At 39.1% G+C, this 24,544-nt stretch overlaps 1 protein-coding gene across 1 annotated transcript in view; it reads left to right on the top strand.

Moving 5' to 3' along the window:
* LOC124615494 (transitional endoplasmic reticulum ATPase TER94) overlaps window positions 1-23,291 on the top strand; it is a 58,487-nt gene extending 35,196 nt beyond the window's left edge. The window contains exons 7-14 of the mRNA XM_047143438.1: window positions 334-582; window positions 657-821; window positions 965-1,087; window positions 1,203-1,415; window positions 1,500-1,808; window positions 1,897-2,058; window positions 9,553-9,707; window positions 22,056-23,291. Of these exons, the coding sequence (XP_046999394.1) occupies window positions 334-582; window positions 657-821; window positions 965-1,087; window positions 1,203-1,415; window positions 1,500-1,808; window positions 1,897-2,058; window positions 9,553-9,707; window positions 22,056-22,155 (1,476 nt within the window). The 3' untranslated portion in view covers window positions 22,156-23,291. The remainder of the gene's footprint in view (window positions 1-333; window positions 583-656; window positions 822-964; window positions 1,088-1,202; window positions 1,416-1,499; window positions 1,809-1,896; window positions 2,059-9,552; window positions 9,708-22,055) is intronic.
* Window positions 23,292-24,544: the final 1,253 nt, after the last annotated feature.

Below are 24,544 nucleotides of genomic sequence, written 5' to 3'. Positions count from 1 at the left end.
CTCCATTCCCTGCAATCTCACATGCCTCAGACAGTCACTTCTGTTGAACATTACTGCATTTCTTTTTGGCTGCATTTACTCCATATTATGTCTACTCCCCTTTCTTCTTCTTCGCCTTCTCTTCAAAAGTGTTTTATGAAAAAATTTATTGAAAATATAAATAATAAATGTTAACAATATTTGCGACAAAATAAAAAGCCCAGTTGTAAAAGCTCCAGAAATGGAAACTTGGAACAGGGCAGGCAGACACATTTAAAAACAAGCCTCTGAAAATTAGGTATTAAGTCATTGTATGTAAAGAGTACATGATTAAACCCTTCTTGTTTTCCTTAGACACACGGAGAAGTTGAGCGCCGCATAGTTTCACAGCTCCTGACCCTCATGGATGGCTTAAAACAGAGTTCACATGTTATTGTAATGGCTGCTACAAACCGACCAAATTCCATAGATGGTGCCCTGAGGCGCTTTGGTCGTTTTGATCGGGAAATAGATATTGGTATTCCTGATGCAACTGGTCGTCTTGAAATATTACGTATTCATACAAAGAATATGAAGCTTGCAGATGATGTAGATTTGGAACAGGTAAGTCAGATTCTTGGTCCTCTTTTACCTTCCTTTTATAAACATACTGCTTGAATCATATTTTTTATTTCCAGATTGCAGCAGAAACACACGGTCATGTTGGTGCTGATTTAGCTTCTCTGTGTTCAGAGGCAGCTTTGCAGCAGATTAGGGAGAAAATGGATCTTATTGATCTAGAGGATGATCAGATAGATGCTGAAGTGCTGAGCTCTCTGGCAGTTACTATGGAGGATTTCAGGGTAAATATGTCACTTTTTTTGTAGTTGGTACTTTGTTACTACAGTCTTCTCATGTGTTAATATTTCTTACATTTGCATCTGTAATGAATTTTAAGATATCTTAAATATTTTAATATGCATATCTTTTACTTGTCATATTCCAGTATGCCATGAGTAAGAGTAGCCCAAGTGCTCTAAGGGAAACAGTTGTTGAGGTGCCGAATGTCACTTGGGAAGACATAGGTGGTTTAGAAAACGTGAAGAGAGAGCTGCAAGAGCTTGTACAGGTTAGTTTTTGAAGACAAAACATTGTTTTTATTTTTGTTATAATAATAAAATTACTGAATGCAGCTTGGTGATAGCTGTTACATTGAAAATTGAAGTTTGTTTTCTCTCGTGTAGTATCCTGTAGAACACCCAGACAAGTTCTTGAAATTTGGTATGCAACCATCAAGAGGGGTGCTTTTCTATGGGCCACCAGGTTGTGGAAAGACACTACTTGCAAAAGCCATAGCAAATGAATGTCAAGCTAATTTTATTTCTGTGAAGGGACCTGAATTGCTAACAATGTGGTTTGGAGAGTCTGAAGCCAATGTTAGAGATGTGTTTGATAAGGTATGTGTTCTGACAGTTAGTAAAATATGTGGTTATTGGGTCTTATTGTGATTGCTAACTTCTGATTTTTGTTTCTTTGTATAGGCAAGAGCTGCAGCACCATGTGTGTTGTTTTTTGATGAACTTGATTCAATTGCAAAATCCAGAGGTGGTAATGTCGGTGATGCTGGTGGAGCTGCTGATAGAGTAATAAATCAGATCTTGACTGAAATGGATGGAATGGGTGCAAAGAAAAATGTATTTATAATTGGTGCCACAAATCGTCCTGACATTATTGATCCTGCTATACTAAGGCCTGGTAGGCTTGACCAGCTCATTTACATTCCTTTGCCAGATGAAAAGTCGAGGGAAGCTATTTTCAGAGCCAACTTACGCAAGTCGCCTGTTGCAAAGGTACGTATTGTAGAAGTGAACAGGCTTGTAAAATTTTTCGGTGTAAATGTCGTAGTGTAGCTATACAGTGTGAATAATTTTGTTTCAGGATGTCGATCTGACTTACATAGCTAAGGTCACCCACGGCTATTCAGGAGCAGACTTAACTGAGATATGTCAGCGAGCCTGTAAATTGGCAATTCGACAAAGTATCGAAGCTGAAGTGAGAAGAGAAAGAGAGCGAGCTAACAATCCAAATCTTGCAATGGATGTAAGTACTTAATTTTCGTATATTCTTCAGTGTGCATACAAAACTCTTCTTTACATTTGTGAGTTTTGTATGCATGTACAGAAACTGTTGTCAGTACAATCAGGATAGAACTCTGTTTTGTGGGCAGAACTGTACATCAGTCACACTACAAAATTATGACCGAAAAGGCGTGCATTTTCTAAGGTTGTACGAAAGTTCATACAATGAAGCCTGGCGAATTGGCTGTCTAATCAGGATCCTAACAAGGGAACCTCCCCATCGCACCCCCCTCAGATTTAGCTGTAAGTTGGCACAGAGGATAGGCCTTGAAAAAGTGAACACAGATCAGTCGAGAAAACAGGAAGAAGTTGTGTGGAACTACGAAAAAAATAAGCAAAATATACAAACTGAGTAATCCATGCGCAAGATAGACAACATCAAGGACAGTGTGAACTCAGAAGCGCCGTGGTCCCGTGGTTAGTGTGAGCAGCTGCGGAACGACAGGTCCTTGGTTCAAGTCTTCCGTGGAGTGAAAAGTTTAATTTCTTCATTTTTGCAAATTTATTATCTGTCCGTTCGTTCATTGACGTCTCTGTTCACTGTAGTAAGTTTAGTGTCTGTGTTTTGTGACCGCACCGCAAAACCGTGCGATTAGTAGATGAAAGGAATTGCCTCTCCAATGGGAACCAAAAACATTTGATCGCAAGGTCATAGGTCAACCGATTCCTCCACAGGAAAACACATCCGATATATTCTATACGACACTGGTGACGGCATGTACGTCACACGACAGGAGTATGTTGTCGGCCCACCTAACTTGTACACTTGGCGAATGGGTAAAAAGATTCTTCTACCTTGCCCGATTTAGGTTTTCGTGTGGATGTGATAGTCACTCCCAACGAAGTGTTTAGGTGTAGCTCCCCATACTACGACGCAGTTACCTCGCAACGGACGGACGGACGGACAGATAATAATTGTCTGAAAATAAAAAATTGAACTTTTTCACTCGAGGGAAGCCTTGAACCAAGAACCTGTCGTTCCGCAGCTGTTCATGCTAGCCACGGGACCACGGCGCTCCTGAGCTCACACTGTCCTTGATGTTGCATATCTTGCACATGAACTACTCAGATTTTATATTTTGCTTATTTTTTTCGTAGTCTCACACAACTTCTTCCTGTTTTCTCGATTGATCTGTGTTCAGTTTTTCAAGGCCTATCCACTGTGCCAACTTATATAACTAAATCTGAGGGGGCTGCGATGGGGAGGTTCCCTTGTAAGCAAATTCTTATGTATGAACTTTTCTATGTATCTTTACCACATCAACCATGGGGAAGGTATACAGGAATTTGTGGATTACCATTTTCAACATTGTTGTTGTTGTTGTTGTTGTTGTTGTTGTTGTTGTCTTCAGTCCTGAGACCGGTTTGATGCAGCCCTCCATGCTACTCTATCCTGCGCAAGCTTCTTCATCTCCCAGTACCTACTGCAACCTACATCCTTCTGAATCTGCTTAGTGTATTCATCTCTTGGTCTCCCTCTATGATTTTTACCCTCCACGCTGCCCTCCAATACTAAATTGGTGATCCCATGATGCCTCAGTTCTAGGGGACGGATGACGTTAGAAGTTAAGTCCCATAGTGCTCAGAGCCATTTGAACCATTTTTTTGATACCTTAGAACATGTCCTACCAACCTATCCCTTCTTCTAGTCAAGTTGTGCCACAAACTCCTCTTCTCCCCAATTCTATTCAATACCTCCTCATTAGTTATGTGATCTACCCATCTAATCTTCAGCATTCTTCTGTAGCCCCACATTTCGAAAGCTTCCATCCTCTTCTTGTCTAAACTATTTATCGTCCATGTTTCACTTCCATACATGGCTACACTCCGTACAAATACTTTCAGAAACGAATTCCTCATACTTAAATCCATGCTCAATGTTAACAAATTTCTCTCCTTCAGAAACGCTTTCCTTGCCATTGCCAGTCTACATTTTATATCCTCTCTACTTTGACCATCATCAGTTATTTTGCTCCCGAAATAGCAAAACTCCTTTACTACTTTAAGTGTCTCATTTCCTGGTCTAATACCCTCAGCGTCACCCGACTTAATTTGACTGCATTCTATTATCCTTGTTTTGCTTTTGTTGATGTTCATCTTATACCCTCCTTTCAAGACACTGTCCATTCCGTTCAACTGCTCTTCCAAGTCCTTTGCTGTCTCTGACAGAATTACAATGTCATCGGCGAACCTCAAAGTTTTTACTTCTTCTCCGGGAATTTTAATACCTACTCCGAATTTTTCTTTTGTTTCCTTTACTGCTTGCTCAATATAAATATTGAATAACATCGGGGATAGGCTACAACCCTGTCTCACTCCTTTTCAACATTTTCAACATTATCTTTCTCTTAAATGAAAATTTTCATAATTCATTATCAAAGTTAAGCTGTATTATTGGGATCACTTACCACACACTACTAAACATTCCACTTATGAATAATGTTGTTACTATGTGTTTGTTTTTCTCTTCAAAATAAAAAAGTCATTCTGATGTGAAAGTTTTTGAAGCGGTCAGTAATGCAATTGTTACATTGCCCAGAGTAGTACCTTGACTCTGTCGTTGCTGCCTTTCTGCCAGTTTTCCCTTGTTTCCAACAGTTCTAGGATCTTCAAGCAGGATTTATTGTCCCATATTAAGTATTTCAGTGGAAGGGATAACAGCAAGTAAAACAAAAATTACAGAATTTTTAAAAATAACATTTGAATTATGGCTTTCCACAGTTCCCACGTATAAACATTGTAAATCTGATGGTAGCAGCTTACTAATATTGTTAATTCATACTTATCTATTGTTGAAAATATGTCTAGATTTTCCCTCAAGTCTGGGGATGATTGTTCATTTCCCATGTGAAGAACTGTTATCCTAGATGTGACAAAAGATCAGTGGAAGGGGTTGGTGGGCTTTGTCCCTAAATAGAAAGATCATACTACTGTGAAAAACTCGTTATCTAATTGTGATGGTAATGAGGAACTGACATACATTTTGTCACTTTGGAGGTGGACAAATGTTAAGACCCTTTGAATATAAATGCAGACGCTAGTCAAGCCTGCAGTTTGTGCTGTGATGTTTGACCACGAATGGTGCCTGTGCAATATCCGTAATACATGTGATTAAATAGTACATGACAGTGTGTATCCTTCTCTTCATCCAGTTCTCGTGGGAAGTATGCACCTCTAGTCAAACTATCACTCTTTGATTCACTCAGTAGTAGTACATGCAGATGTGAAAATTTTGAAGTGTGCAGTTGCTGCCAACTACTGGGCATGAGAATTCTTAGTTGATTATTATATGCTCATTGATAAATCAGTGGTATGTTGGGATAATGAAACAGCAGAGTTTTTGGGGTGGAAACATACATGTGCAGAGAGACGAGCTGAAGGGAAATACATGGAAGCATGCTAATGTGGCAATGATCCAGCAGTCTGTGATTAATAGTGGTCTTGAAGTGGTAAAGAAAAAGAAAAACAGTGAATTTCATTCTTGAATTTTTCAATTTTGAAAGCAAACATTCCACTCCACAAACTAAGATATCGATAGTGGATATGTGAATTAATTGAAAGTGAGCTATAGCTTCCAACGAGACTGACAACTGTTATAACAAAGATCCATGAAAATCTGGCAGTGTTAAGTCCTAGGTTCTTGTTTCAGCTGTAGGATGATGGTGATGTCATCAATCCTGAGATTGCAGAAGTTCTGTCATGTGTATCTTGAAATGCAGGCCTCAGCACTATAAATGCATTGCCTGACTGAAAAAAGTAAAGTACACAGAAGACACGGTAGGATGTCAGTGTATCTTCGTACAGACAATTGGCCGATGCATAGATGATTGGAGTTGCAATTAACTGTGACAATCCAGATTCGTGGGACATTCGGACATGACAGTGGCTCGATGTTGGACTGCGTGATAATGTTAGGGCAAGCATACTTGTCTTCAAGGTTCTAGTTGAACATGTCTGAGCACCAAAAGGGATGACTGCTGTATTGTGCACCAGGTCACTGTAACCCTGTCACATCTGTTTCTGTCACCTAAGAAAAAGTTAGACTCCCGGCAATGTTCTGTTGTCCCACACCTTTGATCAGAGACTAACAGCAGCTGGACTAAGTGATTACCGTCACACGCATAGGCTGCCATTAACATAACACAGATGGCTGCACTTGGGAGTGGTGCCATGACTGCTACCATATTACAACAGGACAGTTCTTGTCTACGCATGACAGTTTTGTCCATGAACTGTGTGTCATGTTGCATTCCCACTAACAGTGAGAGCCCCCGGATCTGTCACCCATAGAAAATGTAACGGACCAACTGGTATATAAACTCTTGTCCTGGTACCAGTACCTGGGATATTAGGATATCAAGGTCCATTTGCAACAGTTTTGGGAGGTTGCCTCAGTAGAGGATACAACACCTTTGATATCCTTCCCAACTGAACCAGTGGATGCATCCAGGCAAGGGTTAGGGGAGTTGGTAATGTCATAGTGATAAGTGGGCTCATACTGTCAAATTCTTTGTAAATTTGACTTGACTTTGTAATCATTGCAGTAACATTACATACTCTCTCAAATTGTGAAGTTTTATTTTGTGCCATCTTCGCCATCTGGGTGTTTTGCTTTTTTTGCCAGGCAGTGTGTTATGAAGGGTTGCAGATCCCCCTTGAATTAGTGAAAAAGAAACTTTCATGCCCGAAGGAAACATAGACATTATCAGATGCTCACAGGCACTGAAACATTAGCATCCACAGTTTGCTGATGTCATGCTGAAGCAGTTTGGCTTCTCTGGTCCAGTAAAGGCTCAGAGTGGCTATTCTCACACTACAGTGAAGTGTGGAGAAAAACTCGCAAATTATAGCAATAGCTTTTTTACTTGTTAGTGTGGAGTTTATTTTATCTAATTGAGTGGATTTAATTTATTGGCATAAAGGTTTCTTTTTATTTCCAAATTCAAGAACAATTAACAGGAGCTGTTACTCCTGTAACCAATGGAGATTCATCTGGATATAATAATTTAATAGAAAAGGCTGATATTGCTTCTGCTGGGTACAGTATTAGACTCCATGATACAAATTTTCAGCCAAGTCTTCATGTAGGCATAAATCCTACTTATGCTTTAAGTACTAGTAGTTTAAATAGTGATGTTACAAAATATACAGATACACAAATGTTGTTTGAAGTTATAGCTGAATGTTCTGTATATTCAGATGGTTTAGAAACTTAGCCTCGAGCAAATGTACCAAATATATGTGATGTGTAATGTCCAATAAATACAATATAATTGAGAGATGTATTTTTACTGTTTACATAAGACAACAAATAGGAACACTCTTAATCATAAATGAATGCACCAATTTTGTGTCATTATTTATAGTGCACTGCCAACTTACAGAAATATGTTAGAGAAGAAAACGGCTTTTGGAGCAAAAATAATACGAAAATCAGTCATAAAATAACATAATTTTTTTGTGTCCCAAATAATACATTGGTAACTGGCTCATGTGTCAACACCTGTTTCAGTCTACACTGTCTAATACATCATCTGGGTTTACTGTTTCATTACATCTGTGTGTGGATTTCATACTAGCATATGAGACAATTGCATTAAGCCACATTATCACATGTATATCACTCCTAGCTTTGCTTTTCAGCCAGAGAACATGTCCTTTGTGCAAAAATGACGTTTCTCTTTTCATTAGTTACTGATTCACTAGGTCAAAACATAAAGTAGGACAGGATTAGGCAAAGATAAGGCAGGAAGGTGACCATGGCCTAATCATAGGAACTATCTTAGCATTCACCTTAACAACTTAGGAAAACTCCAGTCAGGATGGCTAGAGGTATATTGCATTGCATCCTGAACAGAGAAAACAGAAAACTAACAGCAAAAACATTATTTTGCAGAGGCAAACACTGCATAGATTGTACATCAGTTAGCAAATTAGCAAGTACTCAACAATAAATGGGGGACTGGTAACCCTATATGCTAACATATTCACTTACATTTTACAAATACTTCTCAACGAGAAATGACTTTAACTCTCCCCCAAAAGCCATTTCCTTGTCGAACATATTTGCATGTTGGCAGTGCATTAAAATGAATGACACAAAAGTGGCCCTGTTGTTGTTTTTGAGTAAGAGTTGTTCCTGTTTGTTCCACATCATAGCCTGCTGGTTCTTGAAGTATCCATGAGGTGGTTATGGTTACATGCCGCATCCTGAATGTGACAAATCTCTCAGTGCGTCAAGTGAAAAGCAAATAAAGATGCAAGTGCAGGAGTGTTCTCAATCCCCTCCTTTATTTCTGTAATGAATTAGGTTTGATTTTTTTTTTCTGCTGAAGTTCTGGAATAGTGTCATAGCACATCTGTTTTTCTGATTTTATTTTTAAGGGCGTACTTGGATCAAAAAACTTGCAGAGATAGAATTATCTATTAACAGGATCCTGAATTCCATTGGTTTCATCAAAGTACTCACTGTGTGTATTGAAATAACTGTTACAAAAGACAGGTTACTGAATTGAAAGATAAACCTGAACATTTGAAACTTGTAAAATTATGTTCTTGATGATCGTTTCAGCTTTCTTTAGCTGCAACTTAGTTTCCACCTTCCAACTCACATTTGTGTAATCAAGTTCTGAAAATGCATTCCCCCCTACCCCCCACCCCCGAAAGGTGATCTAGTTCCAAACTATTATTCAAAAATTTCATCATTTTTAAAATTTGGTAATTGATTTCTGTGAACCACACTGCGTGAATTGTACTGGTTATGATTTAACACACTTCATCAGAGACACTTCAACCTGGGTGTGAAACAAATGCTTTGAATAAAAATTTGTTGTTTTCCCAACCTATAAACATTGTAATTACTACAGGCTGTCAATAGGAACATGTCACTTGTTCTTAGGATTCAATGTTAAAATGTAACCCACACATCTAGTACATCCTTCACTGCCGGTGTGTTAAACAGTCTCCATTGTTTATGGATTCTCCTGTGAAAGTGATGGTATTCTAATTCTAATGTGATTGCTTCACCCAAAAAATTCTTTAGAGAGGTAGTTTAAGATGTTTGAGATGAAAAGAATTATTCCTGCCAGAGAAATTCAATATTCAATCAAAAATTGCCTATGTGAGTATATTTTATATTGGACTGATTCAGTAGTCTTGCACTAAAGTTTATTTAGTACATTTGTTCTGTAATTGTATTAACTTCGAAATTCCTCTGTATCTTCATCTTTAAATGTCTTATGTTTTACTTGTTAAATAGAATGTTACATATATAATTGACTTGTCGTATGTATAACTTTAAATAAAAATACATTAGCAAGAAGATGCATGATGAACTGAAATGAAGAGAGTAAAACAATCTGCACATAATTGTATACATAACTGAGCAATTTATTGCAAAAGCTATCCAGTCATTTCTCATATTACGTTCATGTTATGCAAATGTTTGTTGCTGCAGATGGATGAAGAAGATCCAGTTCCTGAAATTACACGTGCTCATTTTGAAGAAGCCATGAGATTTGCAAGAAGATCTGTATCAGACAATGATATCCGCAAGTATGAAATGTTTGCACAGACCTTGCAACAGTCCAGAGGATTTGGAACGAATTTCAGGTACGTAAAATATTTCCTGAGCTGCTCATGCTTGTGTAACAATGTACACAATCATTAGTACTTTGGATCTACACGGGACAATTAAAGTTCTGGAGAAAACGATAAACTAACCAAAATATTTGTAAGCAAGTGAAATTTGAAACTTGTCTGTGTGTCTCCTTCTGAAATCTTCTTTGTTATTGGAGCTTAGGAAGACTGAAATTACTGTCTGTCCAAATTTTGCATTGTTTGCAAAAGTTGTTCGATCCCTAGCAAAATCTCATCATTGGTAAAAGGATACTAAATTTGTGTGTAGTTTCTCCTTCCATCAAGGGGAAATTCATAAAGATGAGAACATTTTCTAGTGAAAATAGTATTAGTGAATTTACATTTGTTTAGTTCAAATCTCTGTCCATCTGTCCAGACTTAGCTTTCTAGGGTTTTCATAAATCATTTAAGACAATTACTGTCAGATGGTTCCTTTCAAAAAGGACCGGTAGGCTGTGTCACATACAGATTAATAACAGAGGACAAAAAGATCCTAACCAACAAGGGAGCAGAGACGGACAGGTGTGTCATTTCTCATTGATGACAATCTGTCTCAAACCTGACAGGAATTTTTGCTGTCAGTGCATGCAGGTCCATGTCCTCAAATTCCAAATGAACATTGTAAAGGACACTGTGTACTGTGAATATTTCAGTCGGGTACCTTGTAATAGGCCATTGCTCTCAGCACCACATAAAGCTACACACCTTCAATAGGCCAAAAATTACAGAAACTGCACAGCTGCTCTCTGGAAATGATGATTTGTGATTTTTGTCATTTTCCAAGTGATACAAGGCACTGATGTCCAGTGTGGTGTTAACCCATAGTGCAGTGTCATTCATGCCGGAGGCGAGCCAGTGATGTTCAGAGGTGTTTTTTGTGTGATGTCTTTGGGCTCTGCAGTGAGGTTACTATGAACATAACTGGGATATTTGTGTGAATATTCTCAGTGACAGGGTTGCCCTTTCTCTACATCTTCATGGTGGGTATGCTGTGGACATTCTGATACTTGTAGACAATATTTGTGTTCACAGGTGTGCACAAATGCTCATTTTATGAACATATTGGTACCTTGTCGCAACTGGACAGGCTCACTGAATCGCCAATCTTAATCCCATAGAAAGTGACTATTTGAAACAGCTGGTGAAACATATCAGTCAACATGGCTGCAACTTCTAGATCTTTGTAATGGTATCATCAATGAGTGGCTTCAGCTGGGTAGACATTACAGTATAACCCCCCTTTCACATTCCTGGAATTAACATTTTACCACCACTTACGAAATTTTTTTCGCTCCCATCAAATTTCTTATGTCCACAATCTCAACTCGCACCTAAATTTGCGTTAACATATTTATAATTTCCCTGCAGTTTATGCTTTATGAAAAAATGTTCATGGAGAAAAAACTTGATGTAAAATGACGTTGGCATGAAGTCGGCAGTCAAGTGGTGCTTACAAACATTACGTGGTTAAGTTTCTTTACACTAGGGCACTCCGCTGCTCGGACTTGGAGTGGAGAATGTGTAAAAGTTAAAGCAATTCGTGCAGTATCTCTTGCCGCTGCCAAGCTCCACTCGGTGTGGTGGCTGATGGGAGTAACTAGCTCACCGTTTACATGGTGCTCCCAAAATCGGATTTCAGAGTTCCAAATACCACTTCTGGGTGGTAAAGATTCATTGGAATAAATATATCCTGACCAATCACAACCATTTCCAAACCATCTGTACTCCACATATGCAAATTCGTATCTGTTGTGATCATCGCTACACCTTTGTTGAATCATATTTAGCGTGTTTTGTTGTTTAGCCACTTGTGCTACAAGTTTACATCTTTCTGGTTTAAACACAGCACCAATTATGTACTTTTTCATGCAGGACAAAACGTGTTTCGAGAAATTATTCTTGTTGTCAGATGCAGTATTTACATATTACATATGTATTTTTTGTGATGTTACTTAAACAATGTACGTGATTTTTGTGTGTGTGTGTGTGTGTGTGTGTGTGTTATTTATCTGCATAACTGAGGAGGCACAGTACCTGATAACCTCAAAAAGACGAATACACTGCAAGAGACGCAGAACAACAAACATGGAAGTGCCACAAAAATACTTAACGTAAATATTTCCATTTAACAAGGAGAAAAAATTCTCGAAACACATTGAGCTTAGTGTGAAAAAATACATAACTCGTGCAGTGTTTCATTATTTAACGAATAAATGGCAGCTGCATGCTTGCCAAAAACATCGATTATGACTTACGAAATTGAGTCAGACATTTCTACTTCCCAGACAGTTATCGGCCGTTACATCAGCAGTTTTCATTAGATAATAAACTTTTATCTGATAATAAAGTCTTTGACAAGTATTTTGATGCCTATTGTGCACATGCAGTGCTAAAATGCAAGGGGGAATCCTATACGAAACTTCTACGGCTTAAAACGTTATTTCCCACATTTTACATTTCCCACATTTTACACAATTTTTTTGAAGTCCCTTGAAAGTTGTAAAAGTGAGGTTTCACTCTACCTGAAGAAAGTTATGGAATTTCTTCTGCATCAAATTGACTCTTATAGGCAGAGTTACAAAATACTAGTGTGATGTATCCTGGGTAAGAATTTTTGGTCCAGTGTGATCATGTAGAAGAGTACATGACCTTTCTGCTGCCTTTTCCACTTGTTGCTTGTGGTCAACAGTGTAAGAAATACACTGTTGGTACTAGAGCTGCAAACTCGCCATACATGCCAAGACATATGTGCGTCTTGTGTCTGGGACACATCAGTTCTGAGCAACAGTATCGTGTGCCAGGCAGCCATTGTTGTGACAAGATGAGTTTGGTCAGAGTGAGTTGGCACCATGGTACACCAGATTTCGGTGGGCTGGTAATCACAAGGTCCCAGCAGCTTCACCAGGCAGAACAAGTCAGTTCAGTGCAGAAAGGTGCGCTCCAGTAGCTTTCCATCCACTTACCACGCCATAGGAAGAAAGTAAATGTAATAGAAATGTCAAGAAATACTTCTATCAACACCCAGCTAGCACCCGAGTTGGTGGTGAGCCTTTTTGAGTAAAAAGATTGTTCGTTGTTGAACATATTTAAGAAAAATTCTGGGAAGTAGCACTCATTAGCAAAATACTCAACGACTGAGTTCCTATTATAACAGCGGTACCTGCTCAGTCACAGATATTGCTCTCCTGCAAGACGCTCGGTGACATCTGTCACCGTCACCAACCAAACAGCCCCAACATGATCCTGGGCATTATTTTTCATTGAGATTTCACATATGCAGATGAAAAACAAAATGGTTTGTTTGCCATGTCTAGTGGGAGCAAACGAATAAAAGTGGGCACTGCAGCCTTCACTTAGGCTTTCAAAGGGATGGATTACCTGAAAAGATCAAAGTAATGGTCTACTTTGTGATTTAAAGCCTTACTTTCCACCACCCAAACAGTGTTTCAAATGTTTTTTGACACATCAGCGCACAATATCAGTACCTCTATATGTGGAGGACCTTGTTACTGTTCTGAGTTGAAGAAAGAATATGTATGCCTCCATCCAATTCAAATGACCACAAACTTCACAAACATGGTTACTAATCCTCCATCTATGATAAAGGAGAAGTCATCTGCTTTTTCCTCAATGTAAGACCCAGATGGATGTGCGTGTGAGGTGGTCGAGGACTCCCTGTACCTCTGTTCCCACTACGCCAACATGTAGAAAAAGTCTTGCTCATCTGGCATCCATGCCCGGCAGAGGGTTACCTTCCTCTGAACCTTGTCAACAGATCAATGTTGCCTCTTGGCTCGACATGGGCTCATTGGAGGCAAGAGTTACGGGCTGCAGGATAGCTTCTTGATACACGACCAAATAATCCCCAACCAGAGTTTAAAACTGTGCAAGAACATATACCTCTAATCTTAGTAATCGTCATGCCTGTTTCAAAAATATGGGTTGCTCTGCAATGGCATTAGCTAGTGTATGCTAATATATGGCTGTTTGGGTGTGGCATCTGTGGGTTTTCTTCAGTGTAATGCTGCTCTCTGTCCAGACAGTGCTGACATACCAGAAGATAGCTGACTTGATCCATCAGCTACCTTTCCCTATTTCTTGGGCGATTTCAAAATGCACAGTGCATTGTGGTGGTGTTAGAACAACTAACATAGGTACTCTGACGAAACAAGTAATCACAAAAACTCATTTTAGAGTGGCACTTGAAAAGTATACAGCCGTCAATCCCTCGATTGTAGCCCCAGCTTTCTCCCATAATTCCAGTGGACGGTACATGACTGCTCTCTTTGAGATCAGTCATTCTCCGATTGTCATGACCCTCCCACAGTTACCCAACTGAGCACTCTAGACGACGGAGCCAATTGGCATTCTTTCAACACATGAGAGACAACTACTTCAATACGAAGAGCAGCAGTATTGGCAAGTCCCCTTTCTTCAGCAACATATTGTCAGAAACCAGGCTCGTTTTGGACATAGGAAATCGCTAAGACAATTAAAGATAGCCTGTGGATGCTCCAACAATATAAACTTTGCCTCTTTAGTGGAAAACCTCATTGCCTGTAAAAGGCTCTCAACTTGCACACACTACTTTACAAAACACCAGAAGAAAGAACATAGGGAAACATGTTGCTACTGTAGGAACCCATACCTCTTGTTCACAATTATTGGCCAAGTTTCATTTTATCTGTAGTCAGTGACTAGCAATCAGTATTTCTGGGGTATCCTCGAATTTAGCAATATTGATTCTGAATGTAATATTACCACAGAAAGCTTTGTGGTGTACATTGCTCAAGCATCTGCATCCAATGACTACTACTCAGCTTTCTATCTAGAGTAGAAGATAAGAACCTGTCTTTCACTGCTCAATGTCTGGAACCATATAATGCTACTTTCAGTGAATGGGAGCTCCTCAGTGCTTTGGTCCTTGGTTACAATGGGGTGCTTTATCCTGGTGGAATCTGTGGATTACTGACACCACATACTTGAGACTTCAGTCATATCTGATGGATGGGTGTGTTTCCATCCTAGTGGAGGAAAAGCACAATTGTCCCAGTTTTTAAACTTTGTTTGTGAAATGGATGGCCATAGACCCAGCAACCTCATTAATGTTCTGTGTAAGTTGCTTGACTGTGTGGTGCACTGACAGTTATGTGTGACTCTTGAGATTAGGGGTTCTTTGTACAACATTCAGTGTAGATTTAGAGAGGCCAACTGACTTAAAAAGTTGACTGGAGTCTGCTGTAAGGACACAGCCTTTGCATGTTGCCAACACCTCACTTACTGTTTTCTTGACTTAAGGAAGTACTGCGAAATTTCGTGGCTTTACCTCACTGTGTGAGTGGAATTTTAAAGTCCCCTCCCCTCCAGATTATTTTTTGAGTTTTCTATCTCTCTACGTGGTTCTAGCCAGCGTTGTAATGCTCTTTAGTACTCTCCATATACAGGAGAATGGAGACCCACTGAGCCCATACTGAGTGTGGTCCTTTTTCTGATTGTAATTAGTGGCTTGCAGAGGCTGTGGGGCCTATGGTCTCACTGTCCCTATACGTAGACAACTTTTGTATTTATTACAATTCTTCATCCATGAATGTTGTTGAAAGCCAGCTGCAAAGTGCCATCAGGAAAGCACAGTCCTGGGCTGTCATCAGTTTCAGTTTTCCACTACAAAGATGTGGTATGCACTTCCGTTAACACACAACTGTTCATCTACTGTTTACCACACCTGTTCATCTACATACAGAATTTCACCTTTGTAATGGATGGCTCATTTTGGTAAGAGTCTGATTATTTTTCTTTTTTTTTACTTTCATTTGATGCTTAGTTGACATGGTTACCACATATTTGCCATATTAAAAAGAATTACCAGTTGAAACTGAATGCATTCTGCTTCCTCAGTCATTTCTCCAGGAATGCAGAAAACATAGACCCTCTCTAAGAAGCACTTGTCCTATCCAGACTGCATTACAGGTGTCTTGCTTATGGATCAGTGACTACTTCAGTGTTAAAACTACTGGATCCTGTTCACTACAGTGGGATCCATGTTGCGACTGGTGCCTTTGCCCACTTCCAGGTTTACTTCACGCCCCTCCAGCCCTCTGGTTCAAAACATCAGCCAAATACCTGGTCACACCTTTCTATTGGATCAAAGAAAATTTTAGACATCTCAGCATTTTGGATTTTGTTTCTTTTGGCACTGAGCAAATTTTATGGTTTCAGTTATCTGTTCTGCCTGTTTTGAAGGTCTAAAATGACATCGGTGGCTGTGTCTTCTCACCTTCTGCAGCCCCTGGGTAGCTCATAGTCCATTTAAAATTACTCGATAGTCGACGTCTGTCACTTGGTGCTGCAGTGTTGCCACGCCAGCTGCTGTTCTGTTAAAGATGACATGTAAAGACGGCAGATCACTCAACAAGTGCTGAAATGGTGTTCATGTTATGTGTAGTGATGTTGGAAGCTGCTGCTGTCAGGTATGGCGTGAATGCGAGATGCTCTGTCCGCAGCTGATTTAAAACAACCAATGACTGAACTGGTGCAGGCAATGCATTTTGTAGCCTTGAATTTATGCTCGTGTCCTAACATAACCTCTTCATGTGCAGTGTATCAGAGAAAAGCTTGGACAGCAATCTTCAGCAGAACTGTTAATCGTGCTCACTTTCCTTACAGCGACTACTCAGAAAAAATTCAGTTTCAGCACTAAAAATCTTGCTTGTGCTGTGCAAGCTGACGTGATACCAATTGATGAGCAGTTCTGGTTGGAATTCATTTACAGGTTGTGTGTGACACAAGCATATTCCAAATGTAAAAAGAATGATAGGAAGAAAAATAAGAGCAAATAAAAGATTAAAAATGAAACTACATTGGAACCAATTGAAAATAATAATAAGTCGTTTTGATGAAGATTTAAAAATGAAAAAATTCATCACTCGCCAGGATTTGAACCCACGACCTTGGATTTCTCAAACTTAAGGCTTAGCCCTGTTCTATGGAAGATCAAAAGTTACTAATGTTAAATTTATTGATCTGTACGACCAGTTGCAACGATCATTTGCTGGATTCGGAAGCTTTGTTTCCCATCAGGTTGTACGAAGTTTACCTTCTGCAAGCCAATCTCTGTGATGATAATATTTGAATATGTCAAGTCGAATCACATCTTGTACAAAAGAATCCAGTAGTCTTTGTTTAGTGGTGTGTACGAAATGTGTGTGATTTCGTTGCCATTGTTTTGTGTGTGGTGTTCTGAGTGTGTTTATCGTGTGTGATGAAATGCCAAATAAGAGCTGGATCCAGTATTTGGAATTCAAGCCCAAGAAGAAAAAATGCCAGACAAGGAATTGTAAGTGAACTGACTGTTTGTTGTGGCAGTTTGGCAATGGCAAACAGTTCAGGCACAGCATTGAGTGCTCTGTTTGGAGGAAGACACCTCCAACACATGAAGTGTCAGTTGTCAAGTAATTTAATCAGACAATACACTCTGGTTGTAGTTAATTTTTCAGCAGAATTAGTTGCTATAAGCCCTCCATTATACTTGCACTTGCATTCCTGAACATTTTCAAATCTGGAATGATACTCTAAGCAGCCAGTGTGAAGCCGATGCTCTCCTTGGACATAAGTCATGTAGTGATCCTTGGGAATGATCTTGTAGACCAGTACGTAAAGGAAGCTATGTTGATGGAAACTCAAAAGATAAGGATACCAGGTTCCTACTTACGGTCAACCCTACAGTTTCAGCTTCTGGAGACTTGGAACAAGGAATGGCTCACTGTGGCCAATATGAACCACCTACATATGTCGGCCACAATTACTGTGCAGTATCATATGTGAGCACGACAAGTACCAAACTTTCTATTTGCAACTGCAGTGTGTGCTGTCCACTTGTTCTAAGCCGAGCGGTTCTAGGCGCTTCAGTCTGGAACCGCGCGACCGCTACGGTCGCAGGTTCGCATCCTGCCTCGGGCATGGAGGTGTGTGATGTCCTTAGGTTAGTTAGGTTTAAGTAGTTCTAAGTTCTAGGGGACTGATGACCTCAGATGTTAAGTCCATAGTGCTCAGAGCCATTTGAACCATTTGAACTTGTTATAAATGCAGCACACCATGCCACAAATTACTTCAACAGCTACTTTAGTGTGAATGTCATTTGGATACTCCCTTCTAGCACAAGTTTCTCTGAACTACACAAGGGGGAATTGAGTCCCCAGCATGTACTGTACATTTGCAAACCCTCTGCCCTAAACCTCTGCTAACCTATTTCCCACTGCCTCCTGCCCCGAACAGATCGTCTACTGCCTTATCACAACTCTCTTCCTTCCCAGATTTTAATTCTTCTTATTCTTTTACATCTGTCATTGGCCGGCAGACACGTCGCCATTGTTCTCTTTCCTGATATTTTTCTTGTGGTGTATCTGATTGCATAACGTGTCCTGGGGGCCTCCAGCTGCTTTGTGGATGGGGCAGTTCTCCTTCCTTTACCATTTACCCCTCTCTCATGTCTACCTCTTCTGTCTTTGTTTTCCTGATTCTTAGAAACAATAGAATCCATTGGAATTTGTTTTTTTTTTTTTTTTTTTGCCCTTCCGCTCTTGGGGCTATTTCTGTATTGACACACAAGGGATCAGTCATCTCATAGTTCTGTCTGTTTCACTCCGTCTGTCCCTTCCTTCCTACTTCCCCCACACATCCCTTCATCCCTCTCTCTACACACACACACACACACACACACACACACACACACACACACACACACCTCCCTCTTGTCTTAAATCTCTCTTTGCAACATGTGCTTCACACTATCTTGCTTCCCCATCCTTTGTGAATGTGTACACTCCTGACAGATGATCTGGACCTTGAAAGCCAGTTAGTACTGTCTTACATTACATGTCTGTGTGCCATGTATCAGTCTGCTAAAGCTGAGGGCTTGCTTTTCCTATATATTACATATTATTCCATCAAGAAATTTCCATTATTGTCCTACTTACAATAAAGGTGTCCAGGACTGCATGGTGATCTTCCCTTAGCCTTTCTCTAAGGGAATCTAATATCCTTTGCCATCTATGTACCAGCCATACATGTTTGGTATGGTTGTATCTTCAGGTGAAAGGAATGCTCTGCTGTCATCATGATAGCTCCGTTAGTGGCCTACATCCTTTTTGTGTCCCAACTTTGCTTATTTGTGGTAAACACTGAAGCAGAGAGTGGTTCGTATATTTTCATTTGAAGCTCATCACCATGGTATTTTCAATAAACTATAATCTTTCCTTTAGTTTGAGTAACATAACTTTTCATTACTATTCTCCCATGCCTTAAACAAAACAAGACTTTGACACATTTTAATAGCAGAGATTGTGGAATGCAGCATATAACACACTCTTCAGTTGTTAGTGCCAATTCAGCTGCAGTATGTTACTACATTGGTGTCAGAACAGATACATGTGTTGTCATTGTATGTGAAACGTGAAAAACAAAAGAAGAAGAAGCATTTTATTAGGAGATCATGTAAATCCTCTCAAGGGCGTACATTTTATCAGCAAACATATGGGAACAGGCACTAGAATGAAGAGATTTTTACACTTACAAGGTGTACAACTTGGCTTCCGCCATTAGCCGATAGGTGGCATCAATGGTAAGTAACAGTCAAAAGAAACAGATCACAGACGTTGGGCAGTTAGTTGGACATCAGTCAGCATAACCTCATCAAAACATTACATAACCTCATCAAAACATTAGTCGATTTGTGTCTACACCATAAAGTTGTTCTTGGTTGAAAATGTCAGTTTATGACCCTAATTCTAGTCATTTACGGGAGGTGTTACTGTTTTGTTTCAATATGAAGAAAACAGCTGCGTCTCATCAAATGCTCACAAGTGCGTATGGTAAGGACGCTATTAGTGAAGGAACGTGTCGTGAGTGGTTTCAATGCTTAAAGAACGGTGATTTTAACGTCGTAGACAGCATAGTGGTGGAAGAGAAAATGTTTTCGAAGATGCAGAATTGGAGAGATTGCTGAGTGAAGACTCGCATAGACTCAAGAAGAATTGGCACGATTAATGGGAGCAACACAGCAAGCCATTTCAAAATATCACAAGGCTATGGGCATGATTCAGAAAGAAGGAACTTAGTCCCATGTGAGCTGAAACCAAGACACATTGAACAGTGTTTGTGTGTTTGTGAGCAGTTGCTTCAGAGGCAAAAACAGAAGGGATTCCTGCATCACATTGTGACCGGGGATGAAAAATGGGTTCTTTTACGATAACCGTAAACGCAAAAAATCATGGGGATATCCCACTCATGCTTCCACGTCGACGGCCAAACCGAATATTCGCGGCTCCAAGATCGTGCTCTGCATTTGGTGTCATGTACTAGGAGGTGTTAAAACCAAGTGAAACAATCACAGGTGTTCATTATCAGATGCAATTAATGCATTTGAGCACAGCATTAAAAGACAAAATGGCTGCAATACAGTGAGAGGCATGATAAAGTGATTTTCCAGCATGACAATGCTCAACCCCACATTACAAAAGAGGTCAAAACGTATTTGGAAACGTTAAAATGGGAAGCCCTACCCCACCCACTGTATTCTCCAGACATTACTCCTTCTATCACCAGTTTAGATCAATGGCGCATGGCATGGCTGACCAACACTTCCAATCTCATGAAGAAATCACAAATTCGATCGATTTGGGGATCGCTTTAAAAGATGAACAATTTTTTCGGCACAGAATTCGTACACTGCCCGAAAGATGGGAGAAAATAGTGGCCAGTGATGGGAAATACTTTGAATGATACATATGTGACCAATTTGTTTCATTAAAGCCTCAAATGTTGGGGGGAAAAATGGCAGAAGCAAAGTTGTACACCTTGTATAAATATTGTTAAATTTGTCCTCAACCTGTTTTATGATGTATTTTTAATATTAAAATTGCCGTCATTGTAGAGGGTACAAAAAAGATACTGAGAAGTATCAGTACAAAAGGATGGCAACGAGTTATGTACCACACAAAAGCTTCAAACACTGTCAACCATAAGTGAAATAAATGTATTTGTGTTTTTAGGAACAAAAACTGTTTGTTGAACACAAGGAAAAAAGGATTGGATGAAATCTGGAATATGAGACTGATTTCTTGCACAGACCTCACATACATATTGAGTAAAGATACCTAATAGTTCAGGCACTAGACTGTCATGCTGGCTATCCTCATTTAGGTTTCCTGTGGCTGTGTTCTGTCCTTTAGGTCTATGTTGAAGTGAGATGTCACAATGCTTAAGAAGATCAGAGAGAGAGAATGGCTGGCCAGTGGGAATGTCATGGTATTTATGGGGATGTAACAGTGGTTAGGAGGGCAATGAAAGGCTGCATAGGTGGTGTGGGGAAGATATCAGTAGAGAGAATCTTAAGTGCTTCACTAGAGAAATCTAGCCTTGGCAGAGCAAAGTATTGAGGATGACAGCCAGGTGGAATGTTTGAAATAGTGTGACAACTTGACTTGAAGTTCTGGCTGCTAATTCAAGAAGATAGCAAAAGTATTGACACATTTGTGGCTGGGTGGCGAGGGATGCTTCTGAATTTGAATTTTTTGGAAATGGGAGCAGTAGTAGTCTAGGGTGTAGGGAAGGGAATGTTTGCTATGGAAGGGGGGGGGGGGTAGCTGTAATAGCTTAATTTAATGTTAAAGGTGTAGTGTTGCTGTCTGGGATTATATTGCAGTTGAAATACTATTATTTTTTTTCCACAAAACTCCAGCTCGTCCTTACTGCTGCCCTCTTAAGCTCCTTTCTCCATAGTTATTCAAATTGAACACGCACCAGAGATTCAAACTTATTTGCTTGTTTGTGTGGTTAGTTGCAGGTATTATTAATATATGCATGGTAGGAAAACGGCAGAGAAACTTAAAATTACCAATGGGACGTGAAGTATGCTGCTGCCAGTCAAACTGTGTTGGAGTTAGTTTTTGCATTACATTGGGTTTGTGGCAGTATTAGTGTTCAGTTCTAAACAGGTGTTTTCCTTTGTTTGGTATTAACAATAGCCAATAGTGTCTTTATGTGGTGTTACCTATTAAGTTGTTACCTGTTATAGCTAGATTTTGTGTGTCTGTCAAACCTTTTTGAAAACGTGCTACTGTCATATGAGTAACAAGCATGTTAAATAGGAAGTACTTTAATTGTATTGTTGCGTAATTTTATGTGGAATTGCAGTGGTCGGGCATTTACAGGGTTTTACACAAGATGTTTGAAGTGTTGGGCTGACTTAGTGATTTGGTACATGAAATGATTTTAAAGATAGAGATTCCTCTGTGAACTGTTTTGAAAAGCCATTTTGTTTTTCAGATTCCCAAGTTCTAACCCAGGTAATCCATCACAAGGAGGGAATAGTGGAAGCCAGCCAGGAACTTTCCAAGAAGATGGTGATGATGACCTGTACAGTTAAATGAAGACTGAATAAAAGCAATGAAGTTCAGTTATAATTGTGAAGAAAAATCGATACACAATGTCTGATTGTTCAGTAATAAGGCCAGTTTTCACAGCATACTGTGAAAACGTGTGATATCTGGAAATGTTTGCATTTGTGTACATTGCTTGAGATCATTGTGGTTGCTTCCATAAACTCATGGTTTTAAAACTGTGTGTATGTGTAAGATTCTGTGTATGGAAATGCGAATTGTGCCTAATGTGAACGATAAAATTAAATGCAGAACAACAATAGGTTTCACATTTATTCTTGCAGCATTCTCTGAACTTGGTTTGACACTATCAAACATCTTATATTGCATTAGTGGTTAATGAAGAAGCAGATGTTAATGTAATGCACTATTTTCGAAATTCATGCAAAATATTGATACTACTGATTTTGCTTTGTGGCTGTAATTGTCCTTTTGTAAACTAGTATTTTGAATGTCAAGTGTTTTTCATCATGCCAGTACAATGACTGGTGGTTGTTGTAAATATGTGATGGAAACACTTAAATAATTTATTATTTCTGTGATTTTTTTCCCAGTTTTCGTATTTTAAAATTCATTGCATACTTTTAATTAAGAGTATCCTGTAAGTTTGGAGAATGAATAAACAATGTCACTGTGGTATAGAACTTAGGCAACTGGAACCATTAGCCTTTGTGTTTTCAGTACTTTTTTTTTACTTTTCTAGCAGGGTACTGTCTGTCTGTAGACTGGAACTTTTTAAGTAATTCAGAATAAAGTGTTAAATTCATGAAATCAGTTTTAGTTAAAAACTTGTCGTATTGTTCTTTAATAGGCTATGTTTACTTTCCCTCTCAGATGAAATTACTTGTATTTGATATAATTTCTTGCTTTTAATATTTTTCTTCATTACAATTTGTCCTTTTCCCAGCCTTGGTTAAGTGAGAACACATGCATTGTGATTGCTACGAACATTATCAGCTTTTGTACTCCCCTTTGCCATTTATTTGATGTCATTTTTGACACTGTGGCTGTGTTTATAAAATACTGCAAGCGTTTTTCATCTTAAATTATTTGTTTTAGTTCCGTACTTTCTGGAAAGTGTTAGAGAAACATGTGGTGGATGAAATAAAGTGTGTTTGTGAAACAGGCTTCCAGTTACTCAGTATACTGCACGTTTCTTTTGCCAGTTTTGTAATTATTTGTGTTCATGCCATGTATCATGATCTTGTTTTAATTTGTGAACAGTCATTTGATCTTTGAAATGCTGTTGTGAAGAGTCAAAGTAAGTTATCTATAAAAAAATCACTTTGCATCAAATACTTGCTCATTTTTTGAATGGATTTGTGGTATACTGGGATTTCATGCGAATGACAATTTTTTGTGGTAATATTTGTTGACGAAATGAATTGCATTGACAGTTAACAGAAGCGGTGGTGAAATTTCTCTTTTGATGTTACTGTGTTGGGATCGAAGTGGTACTATCGTAAAATGCTAGTAGCCACAAAAGATTCCTGATGTTATAAAAGACTCATAAATAGTGCTGATACAGTTACGCTGTTATGTGAAAGCAGATATGGATGATTCAAGGCAGATTTTAAAAACCATAGTTTGGTATATGTGGGAAGCTCTATTGGATGGTATTATGGAGATTAATTAGAAGTTAAAAACCAAAATTTGTGTAGGCTGTTGTTCACAGAGTGTTCTACAATTACATAAAACAAGTAGCACTTGATTCTCAGTAAATTCATGCCAGTAACTATAGAGAGAAAGGAAGAAGACTTAAATAGTCTGTCCATACTATGCATGTGTGCAAGACATTGCCCACTTCAGAGAAAGGAAGGAATAAAGGTAACAATTTGCCAAATAATTCAGGTACCAAGTCATCAGTATGAACATGAAAAAGACTTAAGAACATTGTTAGCTTTCATACCAATCTTCATTCAGAGCTGTGAGTACATAAACTATTTGTTCACTCCTTGAAGACACGGGCCACTGTGGGTGATTGGTGCCAGCTCATGCAATAAAGGTCAAATGTATTGAACCAGCTTTCCTTCATTATGAAACTAGTCCAATTTTGTTAGCAGGTGGCACTGAGATTGGCAATCTGATCATGTATACAAAAAGTGAGAATCACAATTGAAGTAAACTAAGCACAATTGCCACAACAATGCTAGTGCAATTGCACTGTCTGCTGGGCTATGGTTGGTTGGCAGTCTGAAAAATGAGTACTGATCCAAAACTGCACACCACCCTGTGGCATTTGTTGTTTTGTATCTCGCACCATGCTGAGTGTGTTCTTGAACACAAATGACAAAAATTAACACACACACACACACACACACACACACACACACACACACACACACACACACACTAGTTACCCAGCCCTGCTTCACA

Source organism: Schistocerca americana, chromosome 5, assembly GCF_021461395.2.
Source record: "Schistocerca americana isolate TAMUIC-IGC-003095 chromosome 5, iqSchAmer2.1, whole genome shotgun sequence".
Taxonomy (NCBI): Eukaryota; Metazoa; Arthropoda; class Insecta; order Orthoptera; family Acrididae; genus Schistocerca; species Schistocerca americana.
Note: the sequence above shows the minus strand (reverse complement) of the source record. Positions and strands in the feature narration are given on the sequence as shown.